The sequence below is a fragment of the Trachurus japonicus genome, chromosome 11 (assembly GCF_045865225.1).
Source record: "Trachurus japonicus isolate A0001 chromosome 11, Traja_1.0".
In the NCBI taxonomy this organism is placed as follows: domain Eukaryota; kingdom Metazoa; phylum Chordata; class Actinopteri; order Carangiformes; family Carangidae; genus Trachurus; species Trachurus japonicus.
The window spans coordinates 8,272,360-8,297,190 of NC_140917.1; the positions used below are offsets into that span (position 1 = coordinate 8,272,360).

Consider the following 24,831-nt stretch of genomic DNA (forward strand, 5'->3'; position numbering starts at 1 on the left):
ACCAGTGACTCTGTCCAAGCGCTCAAGGACAAGGTTAACTCTTTGCTTTCCGAGGTGACGGGCGAATGTAATGAGCTCAACCTGTTTTGGAAATTGAAGCACATGTGCGGCGGGAAAAAGAAGGCATACAGAGTCTTTAGACAAAGACTTATTGACTTTCTTTTCACCCATTTAACAAGTCAGGGAATTCACAAGACAGGACCCATTCCTACGTCAAACACCACTATGTACACTGAAATCCAGAACCAAGTGGTGTGTTGCCTAGGACTGATGAGCTGGTGGCTGAACACCCAAGCTACCATTCACACGGACAAAGTATTGAAGACTTCAAGGGATAAAGTCAAGGAACCAACAACAGCGTTTCTGTTCAGGTCATTTAAATCAAAACTACCACGACCCATAAGGGTTGCAGTCGAGAATGTAGTACCTGTACCAAGAGGTAGGAATCCTCCTTCCAAGGCCTGCAAACCTTCAAAAACACCACAGCCCGCAAAGGTCACAATTAAGGATTTTATGCCTTTGGCAAAAGGTAGGAAGCCTCCTATCAAGCCCTGCAAACCTTCAAAAACATTACAGCCCCCAAAGGTCACAGTTGAGGATTTCAAGCCTTTGGCAAAAGGTAGGAAGCCTCCCATCAAGCCCTGCAAACCTTCAAAAAAATTAGATCCCTACAGCATTGATTGGGATAATTTGCCTTGGTGGGGTCCACCCAATGACATAAAAACACGACATACACCCAATACAGTACATGAGATTACAGACAAGGACAGTCCACGGTCTGCAGAGGTAGCAGTCCAGGATGCAGCACCTGTGGCAACGGTCACAGAGTCAGCTCCAACACAACCCAAGTCACCGGAAAGACCACAGGCCAAACCAAGGGCAGCACGAAAGACCCAATGCTCAAAGGAACAACCAGACACCCTGCAAACCTTCAAGCCCTGCAAACCTTCAAAAAAATTACAGCCCACAAAGGTCACAATTGAGGATTTCATGCCTTTGGCAAAAGGTACAAAGTCTCCTTCCAGTCCACCAAAAACAGCCAAAGATCCCTACGGCATTGATTGGGATAATTTGCCTTGGTGGGGTCCACCCAATGACATAAAAACACGACATACACCCAATACAGTACATGAGATTACAGACAAGGACAGTCCACGGTCTGCAGAGGTAGCAGTCCAGGATGCAGCACCTGTGGCAACGGTCACAGAGTCAGCTCCAACACAACCCAAGTCACCGGAAAGACCACAGGCCAAACCAAGGGCAGCACGAAAGACCCAATGCTCAAAGGAACAACCAGACACCCTGCAAACCTTCAAGCCCTGCAAACCTTCAAAAAAATTGCAGCCCACAAAGGTCACAATTGAGGATTTCATGCCTTTGGCAAAAGGTACAAAGTCTCCTTCCAGTCGACCAAAAACAGCCAAAGATCCCTACGGCATTGATTGGGATAATTTGCCTTGGTGGGGTCCAACCAATGACATAAAAACACAACATACACCCAATACAGTACATGAGATTACAGACAAGGACAGTCCACGGTCTGCAGAGGTAGCAGTCCAGGATGCAGCACCTGTGGCAACGGTCACAGAGTCAGCTCCAACACAACAAGAGCTTGCCTCGGGTCTCCAGGAGGCAAAGGATGCAATGGGCGATGGGGTAGAGGAGTTCTGGCTACTTTTGGAGATGTTTATCCAAAAGACACTAAAAAAAGCTAAAGTTCTCCCTTCCCCCGAATCAGACGACATGAGGGACGAGCTGTTTTTCGAGTTATGGCCCGAGGTTGAGGACATTGATTTTGGTAAGACCAGCAGAACCTTCTTAAAGCTCCATACGGCCATTTACAAGGACTTGTGCGAGGAGTGGGGCTCTGCTGAGATGATGCTGCTTGCCATAAAATTGAAGAAACCAGGATTAAAAAGGTCTTTTGTTCGTAGCTTTAAAAATAACCTGGAAAAAGCAAAATTAAGAGGAAACAGCTTGATCCCCAACATCTTCCCAACTGTTGGCAAATCCATCGTCAACATCTTCAAAAGTAAAAATAGAGTTAATCCCATGTAGGGGGGATAGTATTCAGCTTGAAGGACAAAAACCTTCCAGGAACATCCTTTTTTCCCCCTTAGAGCTGAAAACAATAAAACTCAAGTCTTCCCTCACACCCAGACTATCACACCCCCCCCCTTTGACCAATATGGGTGAGAACTTGAGTTTTATTAGCCACCGTAGACCTCAAACACTCTGACCTCACAGCTCTAAGGTGACACAACATCCTGGGACACACTGCACCAAGGACTCAACCTTCACACACTGTACCAGGTGAGTTCCCAGTGTGCCCCAAGAGCCTTACAGTGCGTTCACACCGGGCGCGAGACGAATTTTTCGCGCAACAAGATTACATATAAAGTCAATGTACTGACGCGAAATTCGCCTGTTTGTGCAAGTTCAAAATATTGACCGCAAGCGAAATATTTGCGCGAATGCCGCGAATAAAAACAAATATTGCAGCGGGCAAACTCGAGCGAGTAGAGCAAGGCGAATATTTTACTCGCGCCCGGTGTGAACGCACTGTTAGACTGTGAGTGTTATTGATTACGGTGGAACGGGTTTTCACCGGGTGCTCCGGTTTTCCCACAATCAATCATAACATCATTAACAACAATTAAAGAAAAAGAAAAGAAGCTATTTCTCTCAATAATCTGTTTCATTTGGTTTGACAGCTGCTCTATTGAAAAAACATATTAGAAACAGTGATGTAATTTTTGAGAAGGTGATACTGCCATCTGCTGCGCACACAGAGCCGATGCAGAAACACAACTGAAAAAGTTTTTTAGAAAATGTGGTAGCCTATGACAAAGAGACTGAGTGAAAACAAAAGTGGAAGAGGGTTTCATATTCATTACATTCATTAAAATGAGTGGACTAACAATAGTCAGTCACAAGTTAAAGTTTTAACTAATATCATAAACAGTGTTTTCATGTAGATTCTGAAAGCAGAGCTGGTTTAATCAACTTTATGTATTCGGGAACTTTGGTCTGTTTCGAACCTTTAAAATCAAAATATGGGAAAGTAGAATTAAACATTCAGTAGTGCAGACTGCATACTTTAATCTGTTACACCACTAGTTAATATGGAAATAGAAAACAACCTTTCACTGTCATTTAAAGAGAATACATAAGACTTAATTTTGAACTAAACCTGAAGTGATCTGACATTTAAACTTTTTAGCCTGTTGAATTTTTAGATTAATTTAATTTTACAATTCATCAAGTCATTTGGTGACTGTTTCTATAGTGTGCTCTGTTTTCACTCTCATTTCACATCTGCAAACAAACAAAAACACATTATTATGTTGCACATGAGAATAAAAACAAGTTGTGTAATATCAGAGAACAAGGCTGTTTTATTAGAGTTATTAAGGTTTTTTTCTTATGTATTTCATTCAGAGGCTCATGTAAATGTAATATATCACATTGGATCATCAGGTTTTGATTTTTTCGATCAGGTATCATCAAGTTCCTGGACTTACTTATTTTGCTGTGGTAACCAGGCAACGCGGTGCGCATGCGTACTGCGCTTGTTGCCTAGTTACCACGCCTAGAGAGTTTGTAAGATTTAGTTTACTTCCAAAGTTTTAGCAGATTTCTGTTAACAATATCACAACAGTGTCGGTCTAGTTCAGTTGTAACTTTAACTCACAACAGCGCTCACAGGAGCTTTACGGCGAGGGCAAGCAACATAGGAGCTAACACCGTTTAGCATATTAGCATATCTTTGTATGATAAAGTGGGTTAAACAAACTGTGTGAGATCAGACAGTCAGACTTTTGTCATGAAGTCATGTTGTAGTTTATAGAGAAATATGTTGAGAACACAGAAACAGCATGTATTTGCGAAAAGAAAAAAAGAAAGAAAGTAAGACACTTTAAGAACAAGAATTAACTTTGAAGGGGTGGTGTGTGGCGCAGTGTAGAGGCTACAGTCCTCAACGCAGGCGTCCCCGGTTCGAATCATGTCATTCCCTCTCTCTGCCTCCCCCTAGATACTGTGAAATAAAGGCAAAAACGCAAAAAAAAAAGAAAAAAGAATTTACTTTGAATAGCTGTAGTCCTATTAACAAGGTAAAATGAAGAGGAACACACATCCGGATGTGGCATTAAACATTAATTTTGCACATGGTTGAAACATGAAACTGGCTCCATTTTAGACTGGTGGTTATGTGACTGCCCAATTTCCGTAACAGCCTGTTTGCGCATGCGCGAATGGACCGTTGTGTGTCCCAAATCGCATACTTATGGTGCGTTCCAGGCAACCCGTAACTCGTATTTTTCCGACCTGTTCCTATGGTTACCCGTTAGAACGTACAGTCAAACTCGTAACTTCCCACCTGTGAACTCGTACTAGATCGATCTACTCCCAGTTCCCAGTTCGTAACTTGCCTGGAATGCTACAAACTCGTAACTGGTGACTTGAAGTCGTGATTTACGGGTTAAAAAGCCTGCCTGGAACGCACCATTAGTCAGCACAGAGCGTTTATCAATCGCTCTGAGTCAGCCTAGCCAACCTGTAGCTGTGGCTAACAGCGGTTTGTTGCCTCCCGGTTGCCGTAGCACCAACGTATTCTTCGGCTGTGTAGTGCTGCGTAGTGCTAGTGCGTACCGTAATGGCTATACGACAACCGAAAGAGTGTGCAATGAACCAAAACCTGGGCAAGGTGGGAAAAATACATTAGCCTATTAAAAATCGATTTTGAATAGTTAAAGGGATAGTTCAACATTTTGGCAAATTGGCCCATTGCCATAGTCTTAGCAGTGGGTTTGTTACCTTTAACTGTCGGTGCAAGCTATTTTTAGAATGGCGAAGCAGAGACGCAAGCTGCTCGAGCTACGCTACGGAGGCTCATGGGATTTCTTGGTTTCCCTCATCAAACTCATCAAATACACAATCCAACAACTCCAAAACGCTCTGGTGGACAAGTTGTGACCTGCACATTCACCACTCTATGAGATAATAACAGAACGTTACGAGACAGAGTTGTTTTCGAGGTAAATACAGAGACTGCTTGCCAAAAAACTGTCCCTGAAGGCAACGTAAATCAGTGGTTTTACATGAATTTGCCTCTAAAACAACTCTGTCTGGTAACGTTCTGTTATTATCTCATAGCGTGGTGAATGTGCAGGTCACAACTTGTCCACCAGAGCGTTTTGGAGTTGTTGGATTGTGTATTTGATGAGTTTGATGAGGGAAACCAAGAAATCCCATGAGCCTCCATTCTGAGCAGCTAATGCGACAATTAAAGGTATAACTACTGCTATGACTACAATGGGACAATTTGCCAAAAATGTTGAACTATCCCTTTAAAAACAAGAATCGATTTTCTCTTTTCTGTCCAGCTATCTAGCTAGTTAGCTAACTTAGCTAAGGTGGGAAACGTTTCTGTTTGCTTTAAAAGGGCGCAAATTGTTAAATTTGGATTTAGCAGGCTACATTAGCTCACTTAGCAATGATAGCCTGTGGTGTCCATATGCTATTATTGTTTGCCATGATCGTGGTAAGTGGCACTGTTTTGTCAAGTTTAGCTGGATAAATGACAATAAGATTTTAAGGGGTGAGACTGCGAGTTTACATCGATTAACATTAAACCTATCAATTAATGTAATCCAAAGTAGCCTATGTGGATGTTTTTAAATTAATTTGCTGCTATAAAGAGGAGCAACTCTACTTTATTTCCAATATTCAAACGCCTTCAGGCACCTGCGTCTCCACTGTGGTTATTACGGGATGTAAAACAGCCCGTGTGCTCCTCTTGTACAGTCGTTACGGTAACCAACAGCCGCAGTCATCCACTTGTGTTTATTCCGGAGCTCTGCTGCTGCTGCATCTCAGCTCGACTAGGACTGATTTCACCTCTGTGTCGGGCGCCAAGCTCCGTGTTTCCTCCTCCTTCTCACCATCATCTCTGCCAGGTTCGTTGCGTTTATTTACATATTTGTCTCCTTTTTGTGGTTTATTATGAAGGGTAAGAATAAACGGTGATTTTATTTGACAGTGCGCGTCGCCTTGAAATGAGTCCTGCGTAAAAAAGTGAACTCGGTAATCTCAATTTTTGCTGCAGGGGCCATCATCGATGAAGCTGCGACTCCAGCAGCGTTGAGCAGGTTTTTATAGTGATGTTGTGTTGTGTTGTGTTGTGTTGTGTTTTCAGGTCCTCTCAGCCTCCTCTGAACCGCATCATCTGACCCACCACAGCTCCTCTGCGTAAAAGGTGAAATCAGTGTGGGGAGGAGGAGGAGGAGGATTGTGAAGGAGGCTGCAGGGCCTGGTCCTGGTTCTGGTTCTGGTTCTCTACAGTAATCAGATTGCATACGGACTTATCTTATCTTCCGAGCTGACTCCATAGAAGTCTGAGTTCATGCCGGATTTCGAGCACTTCAGATTTTCCTACTCGAGTATGAATCCGGTCCTGGGGGAGAGCGGCTTTCTGGCACCGCAGCTGCAGCAGCACCATCACCACCAGATGATGACAGGGGGCCAGATCGACTCCGCCATCCCGGAGCCCGGCTACTTCCTCGGGGATCACGCCGGGTTTGGGCCGGACGGGCTCTCCGGGCTGGACCTGGGCGCTCTGCCGCCGTCCGGCCTCGCCTACCTGCACCTGAGCAACAACCCGCTGCTGCACCGCGCGCCCCCGGCGGCCACGGCGCTGCGCAACGACCTGGGCTCCAACATCAGCGTCCTGAAGACCCTCAACCTGCGCTTCCGCTGCTTCCTGGCCAAGGTGCACGAGCTGGAGCGCAGGAACAAGGTGCTGGAGAAGCAGCTGCAGCAGGTGTGTAGGGTTATTATCATTATCCACCTTCATTTTCTTACTTTAAAGTGATAGTTCACCCAAAATTCAAATTTCACTCATTATCTACTCACCCTCATGTCGACTAAGAGCTGTGAGAATTTTCAGAGTCCTCCACGCAGCAGTATTTGTCCATATAATGGTTGTGAATGGATACCAACTTTCTTCGTCCAAAAAGACACACCAAAAAACATCCAAAAACCTCCATACTGTTCGTCTGTAATGTCCCTCTTGTATTGAAGCCCGACATGAGAAATTGTTCAGAGAAAAATTAAACAAGTCTATATTTTAAGCTTGTTTGTAGCAGAAGCTCCCAGTGTCTCAGTTCACTGCTCTTCCTGTGTCAGTGCAAATCTCGCGTGATTTGCACTGACCAGCGGAACAAATACTGTTGCGCGGAACCCCCCCCCCCCCCGTAACTCAGAGAAGCCACGGAGGACTCTGAAACTTCTCACAGCTCTTAGTCGACATGAGGGTGAGTAGATAATGAGTGAAATTTGAAAGAATAAACTCCTTTTTTGAATACAAGCGAAGACGTGTCAGCGGTGGTGATCCCTTCTTTTCATCAACACATCAATATACCACACAGGCCCTGGAGGAGAACGGCGGCGGCGGCGGAGATGCAGGACACCCGAAGCCCCTGACCAAGGAGATGGGGGTCCAGACCGGCTTCATCGGGCCGATCCCGACCAGACCGGGCCTCATCCCGCTGCACAACGCCAACAACCCGGCCTACCTGCCGGGCGGCCTGCTCTCCCCCACGCTGAACCCTCCTCCTTTCTACGACAACAAATACCTGGCGGGGAACAACCTCAACCCGTTCGCCGTGTCCACGGATTCGAACTCCAACCTCACCACCACGTCCGGCGGCTTCTCCGTCATCCCGGCGCTCAGCCCCAGCGGCGGCGACGCCTTCAAAACCATCACGAACATCAATGAGAAGTACTGCACCGCCGACACCGGGACCAACACCAACAACCCCCTCCCTCCTCCGCCGCGGTTCCTCCCCGGGACCATCTGGTCCTTCAACCACACCCGCCGGTTCGGCGCCGGGCGGGAGTCGAGCGTCACGGGGCCCGGCGTCTCCTGGACGCACCCGGACGGCGTCGGCGTCCAGATCGACACCATCACCCCGGAGATCAGGGCGCTGTACAACGTGCTGGCCAAGGTGAAGAGGGAGAGGGACGAGTACAAGAGGAGGTAAGGACGGCTCACTGCTTCTTCTTCCTCTTCTTCTCTGCAGGTTCAGATGGTTTCTAGTTGTTTCAAAATCAAATGTACTTTATTTGTCTTGCAAGCAGGGCCGTTGCTAGGAATTCTTGGCCCCCTTAAAGAATATTAAAGTGGGCCCCTACCCCCTAACTTTTCCAGTTATTTTGTCTTTTTTTCTTAGACTACGTACGTATTATCATTTTTTATTTAGCCTACTTTGTTTTGATGCTAATGCAGCATTACTATGAGTATTAGTCAGGGTCTTATGCAGAATAATTCAGTCATACAAAGATTAGACAACTGTTTTTTTGTGGGCCCCACTGGGCACTGGGCCCCTAGAATTATCATCACCTTTCTCCCCTATACAACGGCCCTGCTTGCAAGGGAAATTTGTCTTGGGAAAGTAGCGCCGTAACAACTGCCTTGTACATGCAATACATACACAATACATACAATACATAGCTACACACCAGAATGCAACAGTAACGGTGGCAAACATACACCAAGAAAAGAGAAAGAAGTGCAATAAATAGGTTAAAATACTTATACTACAAAGTACAGATAAAAACATACTAAAAACTAAGTGGATGTTGATTTAAGGCTTCCATTGGTTACGTCAAGAGCAAAGGTAGACCTGGGTGCATGAGCCTCTACCTGGGGGGCAACAGGGCAGCAGGTGGACAGGCAAACCAGAACGTGATTGGCAGTGATTGATATGGTTGATTGATTGATGTGATTGATTGATGGGTTGATGTTTTTCATGTCTGCAGCTTCTCCTGGAAGTGGTTTCACTGTTAGAAGAATAGTTTTTCCAGTAACATGCACTTGGCAAACACTTTATAAGGAACCTACTGTATAGCCTTTGTTGGAAACTTTCCTCCACACTGCTGCTGCTGCTGCACATTACACCACATTATCCTCCACTGTGGCATCCAAACCAGGATTTAATGACAAGGTAGCATTTGTGATTATTATCTTTAAACCACTGATCTGTATCTGCAGGACTCTGTGAATTGCACTGCTACTTATGACATTAACCAGCAGGTGCATGTGTTAATTAAAGTGGTCAGTGGGAAAATAAGGTGTTTACAGATTGGTCTTTTCTCTCGCTGCAAGTTTCTTTGCAATATTGACTGATTGTTTCCACAGTTTTGCAGAGCATTGATCAGTCAGTGTCTCGTTTTGTCCAACATGTCAAGGAAATATGGCAAACTCTCACATTTAGGAACGTAGAAACATCAAGTTTAATCTTTTATATTTGTTATTTAATGGTCAAAATAGTTGGTGATGAACATTGGAATGAGTTGATCAGCTTTGTGAGCAGCTGATCTCTTGGTGTGGTCTGTTGAGTTTTCCCCACAGGGGGAGAAGCATCAAAGCCGAGCGTCAGGCTGCGTTATTATTATTATGATGATGATGTTGACGACTGTCTGAAGGTCATAATATTCTTTGGATGGTGTTTTGTGGAGCTGTGCAGACTTTAGAGGGCAGGTTGTGAAAGATAAAAGCACCAGAGACAGGATGTGCTGACAGTCTGACACCAGCTACAGCACCTGTGTCAGAAACTAACAACACACCAGAGCTAATACAGAATAACATACAGTCACAGAGAAGCAAAGGGAAGTGAAAAAACACATAAAACATAAAAAACAAACCTAAAATAGCTTCATATCGTCTCTATGAAGATGCACTAAGCTGGTTCCTGTAGCTCGGTGTGTTTTGGCTCAGAGGGTTTTATCCATCGATCGCTCTGAGCAGCTGAAACATGATACTGATACTGGGGGGTTGGATGATGTGGTGATGATAATCTGTCACCCCAGAGGGAACTGCTCGTATATTTTATGCCAAGGAAGAAGAAGATCTCTCTTAATCTTTACCGTCTCCTCCCCCCACCCCCCTCCCCTCCTCCCCCATGGGTGTGTTGAATCACTGAGGACGAGACTGTAAATCACTGAGCAGCAAGATTTGCTTTAAGTGGATTTTTTTAAATGAATCTATCAGATGACTTTGTCCAAAGATGCTCACAGTGTCTGGTGTGTCTGGTTTCTGCTTCAGTCTGATAAAAGCACTTGTTTTGTCAGGTTCTAGTGTTTGTTTAAACATGGATGTTAAAGGACACATACTCTGGTTTTCTCACTGTATTGACTGAAATATTGGAACTTTTTTAATAATGTGGGTTATGAAAGTTTAAGCTTTGTATTACTACAGTTTAAAGCTGAAATGATAAGAGCAGTCATTGATGATGATCTTCTTTAAATGCACATGAAAAAGAAATTAAAACTGCATTTTAGATTAAATGGGTTAATTGAAGACGTCACCTCTGACTGTTGGGAATTACAAAGAGCAATTTCTTAAACTTTACACATCAGGGAAATAATCAGCAGATTAATGGTTTATGAAAGAATAATTATCAGTATTAAAGCCTGACAGGATCTTAATGAACCTGATTGGATAAAGCGAGAAACAGGAAGAAATAAACATATTTAACCTGAGGGAATATAGTATTTATTTGTGCAGTGTTCAGTGTTATAAATAAGAACTAAATCATTTCCAGGAGCTTTAATTATTATCATTGTTGTACAGTTGTGTGATCTATGTGGTTCAGTGAGTGTAAACTGTGTAGAGGATGTGTGTGTGTGTGTGTGTGTGTGTTGCTTTGACCCACATGAACACACACAGTCGTCCTCTGGTGAAAACACTGACCTCACCACTTTGTCCCTGAGCTGCTGAGGCAGGACGGAGGCTCGGAGCCATCGATCAGCAGCAGCAGCAGCAGCAGCAGCAGCAGCAGCAGCAGCTCTCTCATTTACAGTTTACAGCTGCACTCACCTACATTTCAGTTTCTTTACACGTTTGAAATGTGTGAAAAGCATCAGCAGGTTGAACAGTATTTTAGAGCATCCGCCTGCTGCTTTAATGTGAACATCAGACAGTTTGATCTGATTTAAAATAAACAGGGACGACACTTGTGTTGTAGTTTGTGGGTGAGGGAGTTCATTCATCATCATTGTTCTGTTTAGAAACTGTCCTCTCTCTATGAACCTCTTTTCTATTCATTAATAAAAAAAAAAAGTGAAAATTAAAACTAAATCTATCAATAAAACTCTTAGATTTGACCCACTAGTGTTTCTAAGTCATAATCTCAGTCCACTTTGGTAAAACCCTTAAAATTCAAGTTATATTGAATAAATAAAATAAGTAAACACTTAAATATTGAGAACTAATCTGTGATCGCTATTGGATTTTTGGGGCCAATATTGATACCAATATGAGGGAGTCGAGGGACTATGAAAAATCTGATAACTGATCAGCCATTTTTTTTTTACATTGCTTCTTACAATTTACAGTGTTTCCTCTATCATAATATTTTGGAGGCTGCATCAACATTACTGAAACTTTGCAAACACAAACTGAGTGAAGCTGGTCTCAGATCAGTTCTCCTCCTCCTGGAGCAGAAACGTCTCATCAGACTGAGTTTTGTGGCTCCTGCACTTTGTGTTTGCGTCATGTTTATGTTAGAGGTTTTATGTGCGTAACTTTTGAGCGTAGTTGGAGCTCCGGCCGCTGGTCTGCTGTCTGCTCGGTTGTTCTGTGCAAAGACCCTGATTGGTCGCCTTGTTTGCGCCCTGAGTGCTGATTGGCTCTGGATGAGAACATCATAAAACCAACTTTGAGTTTGACTTTGGAGGTTGTTGTTTTGTTTTTCAGGAGCTTTTAGAGCTGCAACAAGCTGATTAACTCTTAACTGTTTATCACCAACTAGTTTGACAAAAAAAAAAATCTAATGTTGGGGTTTGGGAAAGAAGATGGTTCACTGTGCTCAAGAAAAATGGATGAAATTTAAAAAGAGACACCTATAATGTTGATAAGTTGACACAGAATGAAGATATAATGTAGAAATAGAAACTCATAATTCTGAGGAGACAAAGAACTAAAATTTGAACTTTTTGCACCATTAAGAAAAAAAAAGCTCTGGTATTAAAGGAGAATTCCAGCCATTTTTGACCCCTAAATCGTTGTCCTGATGGTCACCCAGTGTTGGGGGGAGCAAAAAACGCGACTAAAATTGATGCAGACAAAATAAACGGTCGGAGATATTTTGGACATTACCACTGCACTGCTCGACCGTTTATTTTTGTAAAGAAATCATCACAACAAGGAAAAAGTGTTTGTTTCTGTGGCGGGGAGAGCAGGCGCTCTGCGATCAGATAGTAATGTCTTTCTAGGATGTTTCAGAGTTGGGCTGTCTGAGGTGATGACTACATGCAAAAACACAAAGTTTTTGTAAACTGTACACTATATGAGTTCAGTGGTATCTCGTAAGGATTCGAGTCATGTACCATAGATATTTGATTGTTTTTTGAGTGTTTTTTGTGGTTGAAAAAATTGCCCCCATGGGTTAGCATTGTTGCTATCCCTAGCGCTGTCTAGCCATGGTGTAACTCTGGTTTGCCTGCATCAATTTTAGTCGCGTTTTTTGCTCCCCCCAACACTGGGTGACCATCAGGAAAACGATTTAGGGGTCAAAAATGGCCGGAATTCTCCTTTAACTCTCAGATAGAGGCTCATAAACTCACTCCAGGATGTTCAAACCTCTAAATTCATAACACTGAGGTCGTGACCTCTGTGTGCTGCCAGTATTCACTTCCCAGAACAAACCAGTGTGATGTTTCCAGTCTGGTCATAATAAACCAGTCAGTGTGTTTGTCTGAGGGGAAGAGGAGGGGGAGGAGGAGGAGGAGGAGGAGGAGGAGGAGGAGGAGGAGGAGGAGGGGGGAGGTGTCTGGGGAGAGACACTTAACATGCGCTGTTGTTTTCCTCCCTCGCTCTCCATCCTTCCCTCCATCTCTTCCTCCGTCTTGCTCCTCTTCTTTTTTGTCTTTCTCTCCTCTCTCCTTCCTTCTTTCCTCCTCGTCCTCTTCTTCTTCCTCCTCTTCTTCCTCCTCCTCCTCCTCCCTGTCGGGTTTTGTCCTCCTGCCTGCAATGCAGCACCGGCCTGTGACCGCCAACAGTGATGTCACCCAGGCTGCCATCTTTACCTCCTCTGTCTTCTCTCCATCTTGTCTTTTACCCTCAGTGTTTCTCTTGTGTCTCATTATTATTATCATCTCCTCTCTCTTCTCTCTCTCTACCTGCCTCCTCACATCTCTCCCTCTACACCCATCATGTTCTCTCTTCTTTCATCTTGTTCTCATCATCTCTTTCTTTCTCTTCCTCAGTTTCTGTTTCTCTCTCGTTATTACTAAACTCTTTGCTGCTGACTCCTCTCATCCATCACCCTCCTCCCCTCCTCCCACCATCCTCCCATGTGACGTTCTGCAGCGTCAGCCATGCAGGCGCTGACATCATCGTTAGCATCACCATTAGCATCTTTATCCCCCCCTAAACACACACACACACACACACACACACACACACACACACACACACACTCACACACACACACACACACACACACACACACACACACACACACACACACACACACACACACACACACACACACACACACACACACACACACACACACACACACACACTCACACACACACACACACACACACACACACACAGAGCTGCACAGTTCAGTTCAGTTCAGTCGAGTTCATTTCAGGCTTCGTTTGGACAAAAGTGTGTGGACGGACCGACATCGATCTGCTGCTGTAATAACCTCCAGGCTTCTGGGAAACGTTTCTCATCCAGTTCAGCCACAACAGCATCATCATCATCATCATCATCCAGCTCTGATGTGGAGGTGATGAGGTTCAGCAGCCTCGCACCAGTTCATCTTTCATCTGTTTCTGCAGAGAGCCGTTAGTAACCCTCCTGTTGTCCACCTGGGTCAAAGGAAGGAAAGAAGGAAGGAGGGAGGGAAGGCAGAAAGGACAAAGGGAAAGATGAGAGGAAAGAAGGAAGGGAAAAAGGAAGGAAAGATAGTTCAAGTTCAAGTTCACTCTTATTTATATAGCACAGTTAAAAAGACCTGTGACAGTCGTCCAAAGTGCTTCACAGAGCAGAGACAGAAACAAAAACAATGCATGTGCAAGAAACAAGATGACATGCATACCATCACACATTCTCACACACAGATGTATGTACATACACATACGCAAACGTGCACAGCTACAGTAGTCATAAACAACAGTGCAAATAGATATTTAAACAAAACTAGCCAGGATTAGAAGTCCTTATGGATCCGAAGGCCAAGGAGAAAAGGTGCGTTTTTATAGCGCACTTAAACCTCTCCATGGATCCCGCATGTCTAACATGTAGTAATGGCAGGCTGTTCCATAGTCTGGGAGCAGCCACAGAGAAGGCGCGATCGCCCTTAGTTTTTAATTTTGACCTCGGTACATCCAGCAACAACTCACTGGATGATCGTAGTAGATCTCTGGCTGGATTTCGGATTTGTATAAGTTCTGCCAGATATAGAGGAGCCAGACCAGTTAAAATCTTAAAAACATGGAGGGAGGGAACAGATTGGGTCAAAAAGGGAGGGAGAAGGAAGGAAGGAAGGAAGGGAGGGAGCGAAAAAGGATTGTGGAAAGAAGGAAAGGGAAAAGGAAGGACAGAAAGATGGAGGGAGGGAACAGATTCGTTCAAGGAAGGAAGAAGGAAGGGAAAAAGAAGGAAAGAAAGATGGAGGGTCAATTGGATCAAAAGAGGAAGGAAGAAGAAGTGAGGACGAAGGGAAAGAAGGAAGGAAGGAAGGAAGGAAGGAAGGAAAAAAGGATTGTGGAAAGAAGGAAGGGACCAAATTGGGTCAATTTGACCCAGAAAGACAACAGGAGGGTTAAAATCCTCTTCCTCCTCCTTCGCTGACGTCACGGCTCACGAGCGCAGAAGAAAATAAAAAATAAAAAAACAAAAATCCCAAATTGAGTTGTCACAGTGCGTTTTGCCGCTGCAGGGATGAGATCTGCTCTCTTATCTCCATGGAGATATTCTTTCTGACTCCATTATTATACAGTTTAAGCAGCGTTTGCATCAGTGTGCAGTGAAGTGTGAGCGTCTCTGCAGAGCCACGTGTGGAGACTGACAAACCCCTCAGACGCTCAGAGCTACAAGGACGTCAACTCGCTCACTGTGACCCCCCCTCACCCCTCCTCCCCCCTCCTCTCTCTGTATATGATATCTATCTCTCTGTCTCTCTGTCTCAGCTGGAGTTTCACCACCTCCAGCTAAATGCTCCCCATCACCACTCAGCTGCTGTTTCCTAATCACTGTAACCAGCAGAAATCTGCACAGAGTCACGTTTCGCTCCGCATCCGCACATGATTCAAGATTTTTTTGTTTTTTTGTTTTTTTTTTAACCTCAGAGTCTCTGTCGAGGCCCCACGATATAATAATAATAAATTTAATAATAAATTTATTTATAGAGCACTTTCCATCAAAGTGCTTTACAGAGGTTAAAAACGACAAAAAGCACAAGCAAATACATAAAAGATAAACAATTTCAATGTAAAAGATAAAATACAATTAAAAAAGATAGATAAATAAAAACAATGTAAACAAACAATTTTAAGAATTATAGACAATAGAGAAAAGATGTGTTTTCAATTTAGATTTAAAAATGTCAAGTGAGTGTGCCTGTCTAATATCCTGAGGAAGATTGCTCCATAGCTTTGGTGCACGGAAGGAGAAAGCCCGCTCACCAAGGCTTTTCTTCTTCACCTTTGGGACACTAAGAAGCCCAGTCCCCTGTGAGCGTAAGGAGCATGCTGGCTCGTAGGGGTCAACCTGATCCGTCAAATAAGCTGGTGCGAGACCATTCACTATTTTGTAGGTGAGCAACAGCACCTTAAAATCAGCTCTGGCCTGCACTGGAAGCCAGTGAAGGGAGGCCAGCACAGGACTGATATGATCATATCTAGATGCGCCGGTCAAAATGCGTGCTGCTGTATTTTGTACCATCTGCAGGGTTCGAAAACACTTCTTTGGCAACCCTGACAGAAGAACATTACAGTAGTCCAACCTGGATGTTACAAAGGCATGTAAGAGGACCTCAGCATCTTTAAACGACAGGATAGAGCGAATCTTTGCAATCCTTCTCAAATGAAAAAAGGCAACACACGCTGCTTCCTTAACATGCAATTCAAATGAGAGAGAATGATCAAAAAGGACACCAAGGTTTGGTATGTTATCGCCATAGTCACAATGTGATATTATTAGTTTTTAGTTCAGTTTCAACATATTCATCAGTTTTTTCTGCTGTTTTCTAAGATTTTCAACAGAAAGAAATATTAACAAGGACGTAATAAACATTTAGGACAAAACAAACGAGACAAAATGAAAAGAAACAGCAACAACAAATGGAAAAAAACTAAAGAAAAGTATCAGATTATTAATGTAGACTGGATTCAGTTATTGTGTGTTGGTGGATCAGGCTTTAACCACTGAGCTGTGATGCATTTATTTGCTGTTGCTCACTATTTGTAGTAGATACTGTTCATTGCAGTGAAGTTATTCTTCCCAGAATATTTTCAATTTAGGTAGACTGAAATGTATATTATTGCGATTTTAAACATTTTGTATTGCAATAACATAGGCTACAACAAAACATAATAGTGCGATTTATCACCTTTTTGCAAACTGCAAACGATGTCCTGAAAAGAAAAACTTCGTCAACATCTGTTTTATCTAAGAAGATAAATGTCTCAGTTTATTCATCTCACATTTTGCTCCACTGAACTGCATTGTGGGTGATGTAGTAGTTGGACTGACTTTGAAAAAGAAAAGAGGGTTCTGCTGCTTTTATTATTTGATCCAGTTTCCTTTTGACTGGCCTTTATCAGTGGAGTCAGTGGACGACGACTGTCTGAAAAGATGTTGTTGAAGCTGCAGGAGACTGAACAGCTGGATGGATCGGGTTGTTGTCAGTGTGACTGATGATGAAACAGGATTTCTCAGCTTTTAAATGAAAATCACGATGAGTTAACATTAGTTTTAAAGATTAAACCCCTAAATGAGATGCACATCAGTGTCTCTCCCTGTGTCCCCTGTTTATTTATGTCCTCTCCATGGCGACTGAGTGGCTGCTGCTGTTCGTGCTGCTGTTTGTGCTGCACATGCTCGTCTCTCCTTATGTAACTCATGCTGAGTAACACAGGAGGAGGTGGAGGCTGCACAGCGCAGGTCAGGCAGGTAACGGTGGTGGGCTGTGTCTTAAAGGGATACGGCAACTTTTTTTTTTTTGTGTCTTGCCTCACTCCCGAGTCCATGACAAGCAGATAGACACCATCCTTTCGACTGTGCATGCAGTAACGAGGGAGATAGAGCCGTATTGCCCGTAATTAGCTTAGCTCAAACGCTGGAAGTGTATGGGTAGTGTTAGCCTGCCTCCACCTAAAGTCATCAGAGAAACTCTTCAACAACTCTAAACGGACCGATCTTCGTCTCAGAGCTGACAAAACTCTCCGGTAAGGCATCTTGAGCGGTCAGATGCCGGTAACGGGACGGGAAGAACGGTCAAAACGGAGGGTTCAAGCAAAGACAGTTTATTTTGGTTCAAGCTAGCTACATCGAGGGTAGGTTAGCTTCCTATTTCAAAGTAAAAGCACAAATTCTATCGTCATGGTTTTCTGTATGTAAAGGGCAACGGGTGTTTTGTTTTGTGAAAGTAACCAGAAGTGCATTGGGCCCAAATTCGTCCGAACAAAATTGTAAACAGCTGGTATTTAGACAAATTAACGACACACTGCTGATCTAAACGGCTGGGGTAGCAGGCAGGCTAACACTACCTATGCACTTCCAGCGTTTGAGCTAAGCTAATTACGGGCGATACGGCTCTATCTCCCTTTTTACTGCACGCACAGTCGAAAGGATGGTGTCTATCTGCTGGTCATGGACTCGGGAGTGAGGCAAGACATGAAAAAAAAATTTTGGCGTATCCCTTTAAAGCTGCACAGAAGAAGAAGGTCAGGGAGCTCCACCAATCACAGGCCAGGACATCCATCACCAATAGACGACTTGTTGAAATGTCTGTGTGTGTGTTTATGAACTAATGTGACGAACCTCACAAACACTCAGAGGGAACTCAGTGTTTGTGTCTAGACGACGACAGACGGACGCTCGGCTCCACAGGCCATGAATGTTTTATTAAATACTTTTGGTTTGTGTGTGTGTGTGTGTGTGTGTTTGTAGATGGGAGGAGGAGTACACAGCCAGAGTGGACCTGCAGGAGAAGGTGGCGGAGCTGGAGGAGGTGAAGTTACAGTAACACAACTAACATACTGTTTACATTTGTCTTATCTTTAGTTTAGTTAATAGACAAAAACAGAGTTTAAATCACATTTTTACCACCTACATGGAGTTTCTCTTCCCTCAAACACAACAAATGACATGGAGGATGTGGCACAGATTGAAACAACACAGTGTTTAGAGGAAATGTAGTCCTTATTTAGGGAAAAAATTACATTTGCAACTGTAATTTCATTGATTGACCAAACGAAACAATGAAGTTGTCAACAAAAAGTCTAAAATCTTGAATGAAAAGAAGCAGAAAGAAGAATTATCTTATATAATCTGTCTCTCTCTCATAAGACTTTAATTAACAAAGCAAATAATTCACTAAAAATGAAGATAAAATAGAAATATACAAACATATATTGGGATATTTTCAACAACAAGTACAATCCAGCTTCAAGGTGAAGTCCTAAACATTGTCACTAGACTTCATCAGTGTGTCCAATAGCAACATTTGAGTTAAGCAGAAATTAAATTAAGAATTTGAATATATTTACAGTTGCACGTGGCTGGTGTTACTAATGTGTGTGTGTGTGTGTGTGTGTGTGCAGGACCTGCAGGAGAGTGAGGTGTGTCAGGACGAGCTGGCTCTGCGGGTGAAGCAGCTGAAGGCCGAGCTCGTCCTCTTCAAAGGCCTCGTCAGCAACGTGAGTCTCACACATTTAAATATCACGTTGTTAATTTTCTGTCATTTTAATGAAACTTCTCACAAACTGAACAAAACTTTAATTAATTCTCATCCATGGACTGACCAAAAATTCAGATTAGATTCAGATTTTAAATTTAAAGGGATAGTTCAACATTTTGGCAAATTGGCCCATTGTCATAATCCCTATAGTCATATAGCAGTAGGTTCGTTACCTTTAATTTTCGGTGCAAGCTATTTTTAAAACGGCGGAGCAGAGCCGTGAGCTGCTCAGAGCTACGCTACGGAGGCTAATGGGATTTCTTGGTTTCCCTCATCAAACTCATCAAATAGGTACACAATCCAACGACTCCAAAACGCTCTGTTGGACAAGTTGTGACCTGCACATTCACCACTCTATGAGATAATAACAGAACGTTACCAGACAGAGTTGTTTTAGAGGTAAATTCATGCAAAACAGCTGATGAACGTTCCAGTTAGGGGCAGTTTTTCAGCAAACAGTCTCTGCATTTACCTCTAAAACAACTCTGTCTGGTAACAGTCTGTTATTATCTCATAGGTGATTGTGCAGGTCACAACTTGTCCACCAGAGCATTTTGGAGTTGTTGGATTGTGTATTTGATGAGTTTGATGAGGGAAACCAAGAAATCCCATGAGCCTCCGTAGCGTAGCTCTGAGCAGCTCACCGCTCTGCTCCGCCGTTCTAAAAATAGCTTGCACCGACAATTAAAGGTAACAAACCTACTGCTAAGACTATAGGGATTATGGCAATAGGCCAATTTGCCAAAATGTTGAACTATCCCTTTAATAAAATGTATTTAATAATTAATGTTAATAATAATAATAAGGAAAACGTCTTGTTTCTCCACCAGAACCTGTCGGACCTGGACAGTAAGATCCAGGAGAAGGCCATGAAGGTCGACATGGACATCTGCCGCCGCATCGACATCACAGCTCGACTCTGTGACGTCGCCCAGCAGAGGAACTGCGAGGACATGATCCAGATGTTTCAGGTTCGTCTGGGACCATCAATTAAAAAATAAATAAATCAATAAAAATCACTCTCTTTAAGTTCATCTGTAAACTAACTCCGCCCCCTTCAGGTGGCCACGCCTCCGTCCACCCTGAACCGCCGGGCCAGGAAGCAGAGCGGCCGGGACGGAGACGATCTGAGCATGTCCGAGAGCGAGGGGGGCGGGGCTAGAGACGACGAGTCGTGCAGCACGTCGGCCAATCAGATCAACGAGCAGATGCAGAAGATGCTGAACCAGCTGTGAGTGAATTTAAAGAGAAAGACGGTGAAATACAAACAAACACCCCACATTGTTGATATAACTGTGTGTGTGTGTGTGTGTGTGTGTGTGTGTGTGTGTGTGTGTGTGTGTGTGCGCGCGCGTGTGTGTGTCTGTTTGTGTGTGTGCGTGTGTGCGTGTGTGCGTGCGGCCCAGAAGAGAGTGCGAGTTTGAGGATGACTGTGACAGTTTGGCCTGGGAGGAAACTGAAGAAACTCTTTTGCTGTGGGACGATTTTTCTGGATACACACTGGGAATGGACACACAGGGAGAGGTACACACACACACACACACACACACACACACACACACACACACACACACACTCTAATATTTGATTGATTGATAAAAAAACAAAAAGTCAAAGCCACAGTTTTCCCATGGTCAGTGAATGCACCGTCAGTGTTTCTGGTGGACGAGTTGTGTCTTCACTGCTGCTGAAGATCACCACAAAAAATTTAATTTTTTAAACATTGTATCATAATTGATGATTCTGATTCGAATGATAGGTGGATTTGGATCTAATCTTTAATTTTCAATCAATTAAATAGGTCATAAATCACCAAATTTCACAAATTTTCATATTCTCATTTTGCAAAGAGCAAAGAAACATGTTTGTGTGATTAAAGACCCAACAAAAATTGCAATATCTGGTCATGTAATCACACTATGATGCTGTTTGCACACCATGCAGCTCTATTACATGATTTTTACATCCATAGTTCTAGGATTTTGGTCAAAACAAATAATAAAAGAGTGATTTAAAATGTTATATAAAAGGCTATTTTCTTTCAGTTATTTTTCCAATCAATACATTATGGAATGAATCAATGATTTCAGCTGTAAAATTGTTGATAATCATGGATAAAATCACATTTTCAAAGGAGTTTCAATGCAATGCAAACTTTTTCCGAACATGTAGGCAAAAATATGGTTTGTAAATAACATCAAGCAAGTTAAAGAACAAAAATTGAAAAACAAAAGTATGATCATTATATTCTTTACACATATTCCAAAAGGAGTGATCCCACCCCTTCTCAAATAGCAATTTGATCAATGTGGCATACAGTATGTATAATAATGTATCTGTGCTCTGCCCCTGTAGAATAACACATCAGGAAGTGGACAAAGTCATATAAAGGCATTTGAAAATCAATTTTCCTTCAAAAATTTTCACCTTTTGTAGAATAATATTCACGTTTTATCATTATTTATTATTGTTGTAGGCTTCATTCAATTATTCAGTGTCTGTGAGAAAGTCTGTGAGAAAGAGAAAACGTGTAAATCCGGTGTTTTCTGACCTCCAGTCTCTGACGGAGCAGCTGCAGCAGCAGGACGAGTCCATCGAGAAGGTGATTAAAGACACCGAGTCTCTGTTCAAGACCAGAGAGAAGGACTACCAGGAAACCATCGACCAGATCGAGGTGAGTCGTCACGTTACGGGGACAAACGGTCCACGGTCACAGTCTGACAGGAGGATGAAGTGTCTGATGGCTTATAATAATCATAATAATAATAATAATGATGATAATAATGATAATAATATAAACATCTGTGTGTTTCCTGCAGCTGGAACTGGCCACAGCCAAGAGCGACATGAACCGCCACCTGCACGAGTACATGGAGATGTGTTCGATGAAGAGAGGCCTGGACGTCCAGATGGAGACCTGCAGGAGACTCATCACACAGAGCAAAGACAGGTCTCACACACACACACACACACACACACACACACATAAAAAGTATAAATAATAAAGTTGAATCAAACCTTTAAATCATATTCTTTAAATTTCATGATACATCACATCACATTTTTTGTTCAAAACTAACCTTGTAAGTGATATTTTTCCGGTGTTTAATACTGAACAAAAAAAGCAGCTTTATTCAAATGTAACTTTATTATACATGAACCAAATACGGTGACAAATACTGTCCAGAAACCCTCAAGGGTCTCACTGTATTTGACATAAAAATAAAAAAATATATACTCATGACGGCTGTGGAAACTGTGAGCAGAGACAGTTCAACTTGAGATTTAAGATGAAGATGAAGATGGATCAGGTCAAAGGTCAATATATATCATAATGTGTGAACCAAAAATAGTTAGTTAATAGTTAAAACTGAGCTGATGATGTTGAGAAACTGAAGCTCCTGGTCGACGTCTCTGTCTGTAGTCGTGCTCCCTCTGGTGGCTGAAGTCAGGAACTACACAACACCTGCAGTGAGACCAGGAGGACATGTTCTTCTGTTGTTCACATTTTTACTAGAGTAAAAGTATTGCAGTATCGAAAAAAATCTTTTTATCTCGTAAAGGAATAGTTCACCAAAAAATGAATTCAGTCATTATTGACTCACCCTCATGCTGATGAATACTCCGGAGTAGTTTTGTATTCCTCAAAGTGCATCTGGGAGTCAATAGTGCCTGACACAAAAACGTACAGAAAACTACACAAAAACCCTCTGATATTCCTCCATGCTCCTCGTCCGCTGTGTGTCGGGCGCTATTACTCTCATATAAAGTTTTGAACGCCCTTCCCGGGTCTCCAGATGCATATTCATCAGCATGAGGGTGAGTCAATAATGACTGAATTTCATTTTTTGGTGAACTATTCCTTTAAATAATGTATGATCATCTATCACATTTTCAAAAAGATTATTAATCCGGCCTGACTAAAAACTCCACTTCAAAATAAGAGTTTACAAAAAGTACCAAAGTACTTTGACAGTTATTAAAGGGATAGTTCACTCAAAATTGAAATTTAATTTTATCTACTCACCCTCATGTCGAATAAGGGCTGGGAGAAGTTTCAGAGTCCTCCGTGGCTTCTCTGAGTCACAGCGGGGCTCCGTGCAGCAGTGCATGTCCACATGACGGTTGCAAATGGATACCACTTCTATTTGGGCGGACCATGAAGAGGAGCTTCCGCTACAAACAAGCTTGAAATATAGACTTATTTAATTTTTTTCGGAACAATTTCGCATGTCGGGGCTTCAATACAAGACGGACGTTACATACGAGCAGCATGGAGGTATTTGGATGTTTTTTGGTGTGTCTTTTTGTTACGAAGACAGTTGGTATCCATTTGCAAACCGTTATATGGACATGCACTGCTACGCCGAGACCCCCTGTAACTCAGAGAAGCCACGGAGGACTCTGAAACTTCTCCAAGCCCTTAGTCCACATGAGGGTGAGTAGATAATGAGTGCAATTTCAATTTTGGGTGAACTATCCCTTTGACCTCCCTCTTCCTCCTCTTCTTCTTCTCCTCCTCTCGGCTCACAGGAAGTCCGGCTCCCTCATCACGCTGACGGTCGACGACACCGACGGCGACAGGGAGGAGAGGAAGAAGCCGGCTCTACCCGCCGACGCCGAGGGCAACGACTCGTACTGCGACGCCAACGCCGCCATCCCCCCCCTCACCTGGAGGAAACCCTAACACACACACACGCAGCCGGTACCGACACGACGTGTGTGAGCCCACGGTCCACACGTACACCGGTGCTTCACCTGAGGGGATAAAACAAAACAAAACAAAACAGAACAAAAACATATAATAATCTGTTGAGAGCATGTCAAACCAACAGGTGGTGATGTCACGGCGACTGTGAGGCCACGTCAGCCAATCAGAGGCTTGTAAAGAGGCGTCGCCGGTTCCTGTAGAAACGACTCAAGAGTTTTGCAAAAGATAATTTTTCTGTGAGTTACTGTAAAACCGTTTGCGAGTCAACAGCGTAAAGTCGATGTATATAAAAAAGAAAAGCACCAGTGTACGTGTGGGCGGGGACTAAAGTTGTGGAAACTAAAACAAGTTGTTTTAAAAGAATGTAAAAAAAAAAAAAACTCCACATGTGCAGGAGTTTTCTTCTGTCGATCTGAAGTAGAAATGAGTTTAAAATCAGCAGATGTAAAGAAAATTAAAGTAAAAAAAGGTCTGATATCGAGCTTTAAGCTTCTCTTAGAGGCTCTGTTATGGTCACAGAGATTTAGATAATGAGGTAACCCTTTAATTTAGGCCGTTAATTACGTGATAATGTCAATAAATAGTCAAGAATTAACAAATAATTGTGTAGAAATGTCCAGAAATAGCCTAGAAATAACAGTCAATTTCATAGTTAACGTCATGTTTTTCATAAACATCCCACATGCTTTTCATGCTTTGAATTTTTTTGGGAAAGGCCAGAATTTTTCTCCACTAAGACTATTTCTACGCAATCAATCGTTATTTCCTGGCTCTATTTCTCGACATTACTATGAAATTGACCGTTATTTCTAGGCTATTTCTAGACATTATGACGCAGTTAATTGTTATTTCTTGGCTATTTCTTGACATTATCACGTAATTAACGGCCTGTAAATTAATTACCGATAATTGAAATGTGGATTTGTGTCAGTTTAAGGAGACAGGAAACTTCCACCAAAATATAATTTCCTTATTTAAAAAAAAAACCCAAACAGAATAGAAACAGTGGCTGCTTCTGTTTTCGTGCCCTGAGACACAAACAGGACACATTTTCTTTCTTTTCCCACGTTTGCACACTGATCCTGTCTCGATGCAGGATCCAATTATTTGCACAGTCTCTGTCGTGAAGCCTTT

At 42.9% G+C, this 24,831-nt stretch overlaps 1 protein-coding gene across 2 annotated transcripts; it reads left to right on the top strand.

Moving 5' to 3' along the window:
- Positions 1-6,258: 6,258 nt before the first annotated feature.
- Positions 6,259-23,700, top strand: LOC146978126 (non-homologous end joining factor IFFO1-like). Of its 2 annotated transcripts, none has more exons than XM_085790848.1 (10): positions 6,259-6,823; positions 7,431-8,041; positions 18,197-18,257; positions 18,850-18,945; positions 19,817-19,957; positions 20,048-20,217; positions 20,393-20,510; positions 21,559-21,660; positions 21,806-21,936; positions 23,520-23,700. In XM_085790848.1, the coding sequence occupies exons 1-10, from the start codon at positions 6,407-6,409 to the stop codon at positions 23,671-23,673; spliced, it is 2,001 nt and encodes a 666-aa protein (XP_085646974.1). In that variant the 5' UTR covers positions 6,259-6,406; the 3' UTR covers positions 23,674-23,700. The 2 variants fall into 2 exon arrangements, with proteins under 2 accessions (XP_085646974.1, XP_085646973.1); XM_085790847.1 differs by having other exon boundaries at positions 6,260-6,823; positions 21,544-21,660.
- The last annotated feature ends 1,131 nt before the right edge of the window (positions 23,701-24,831 follow it).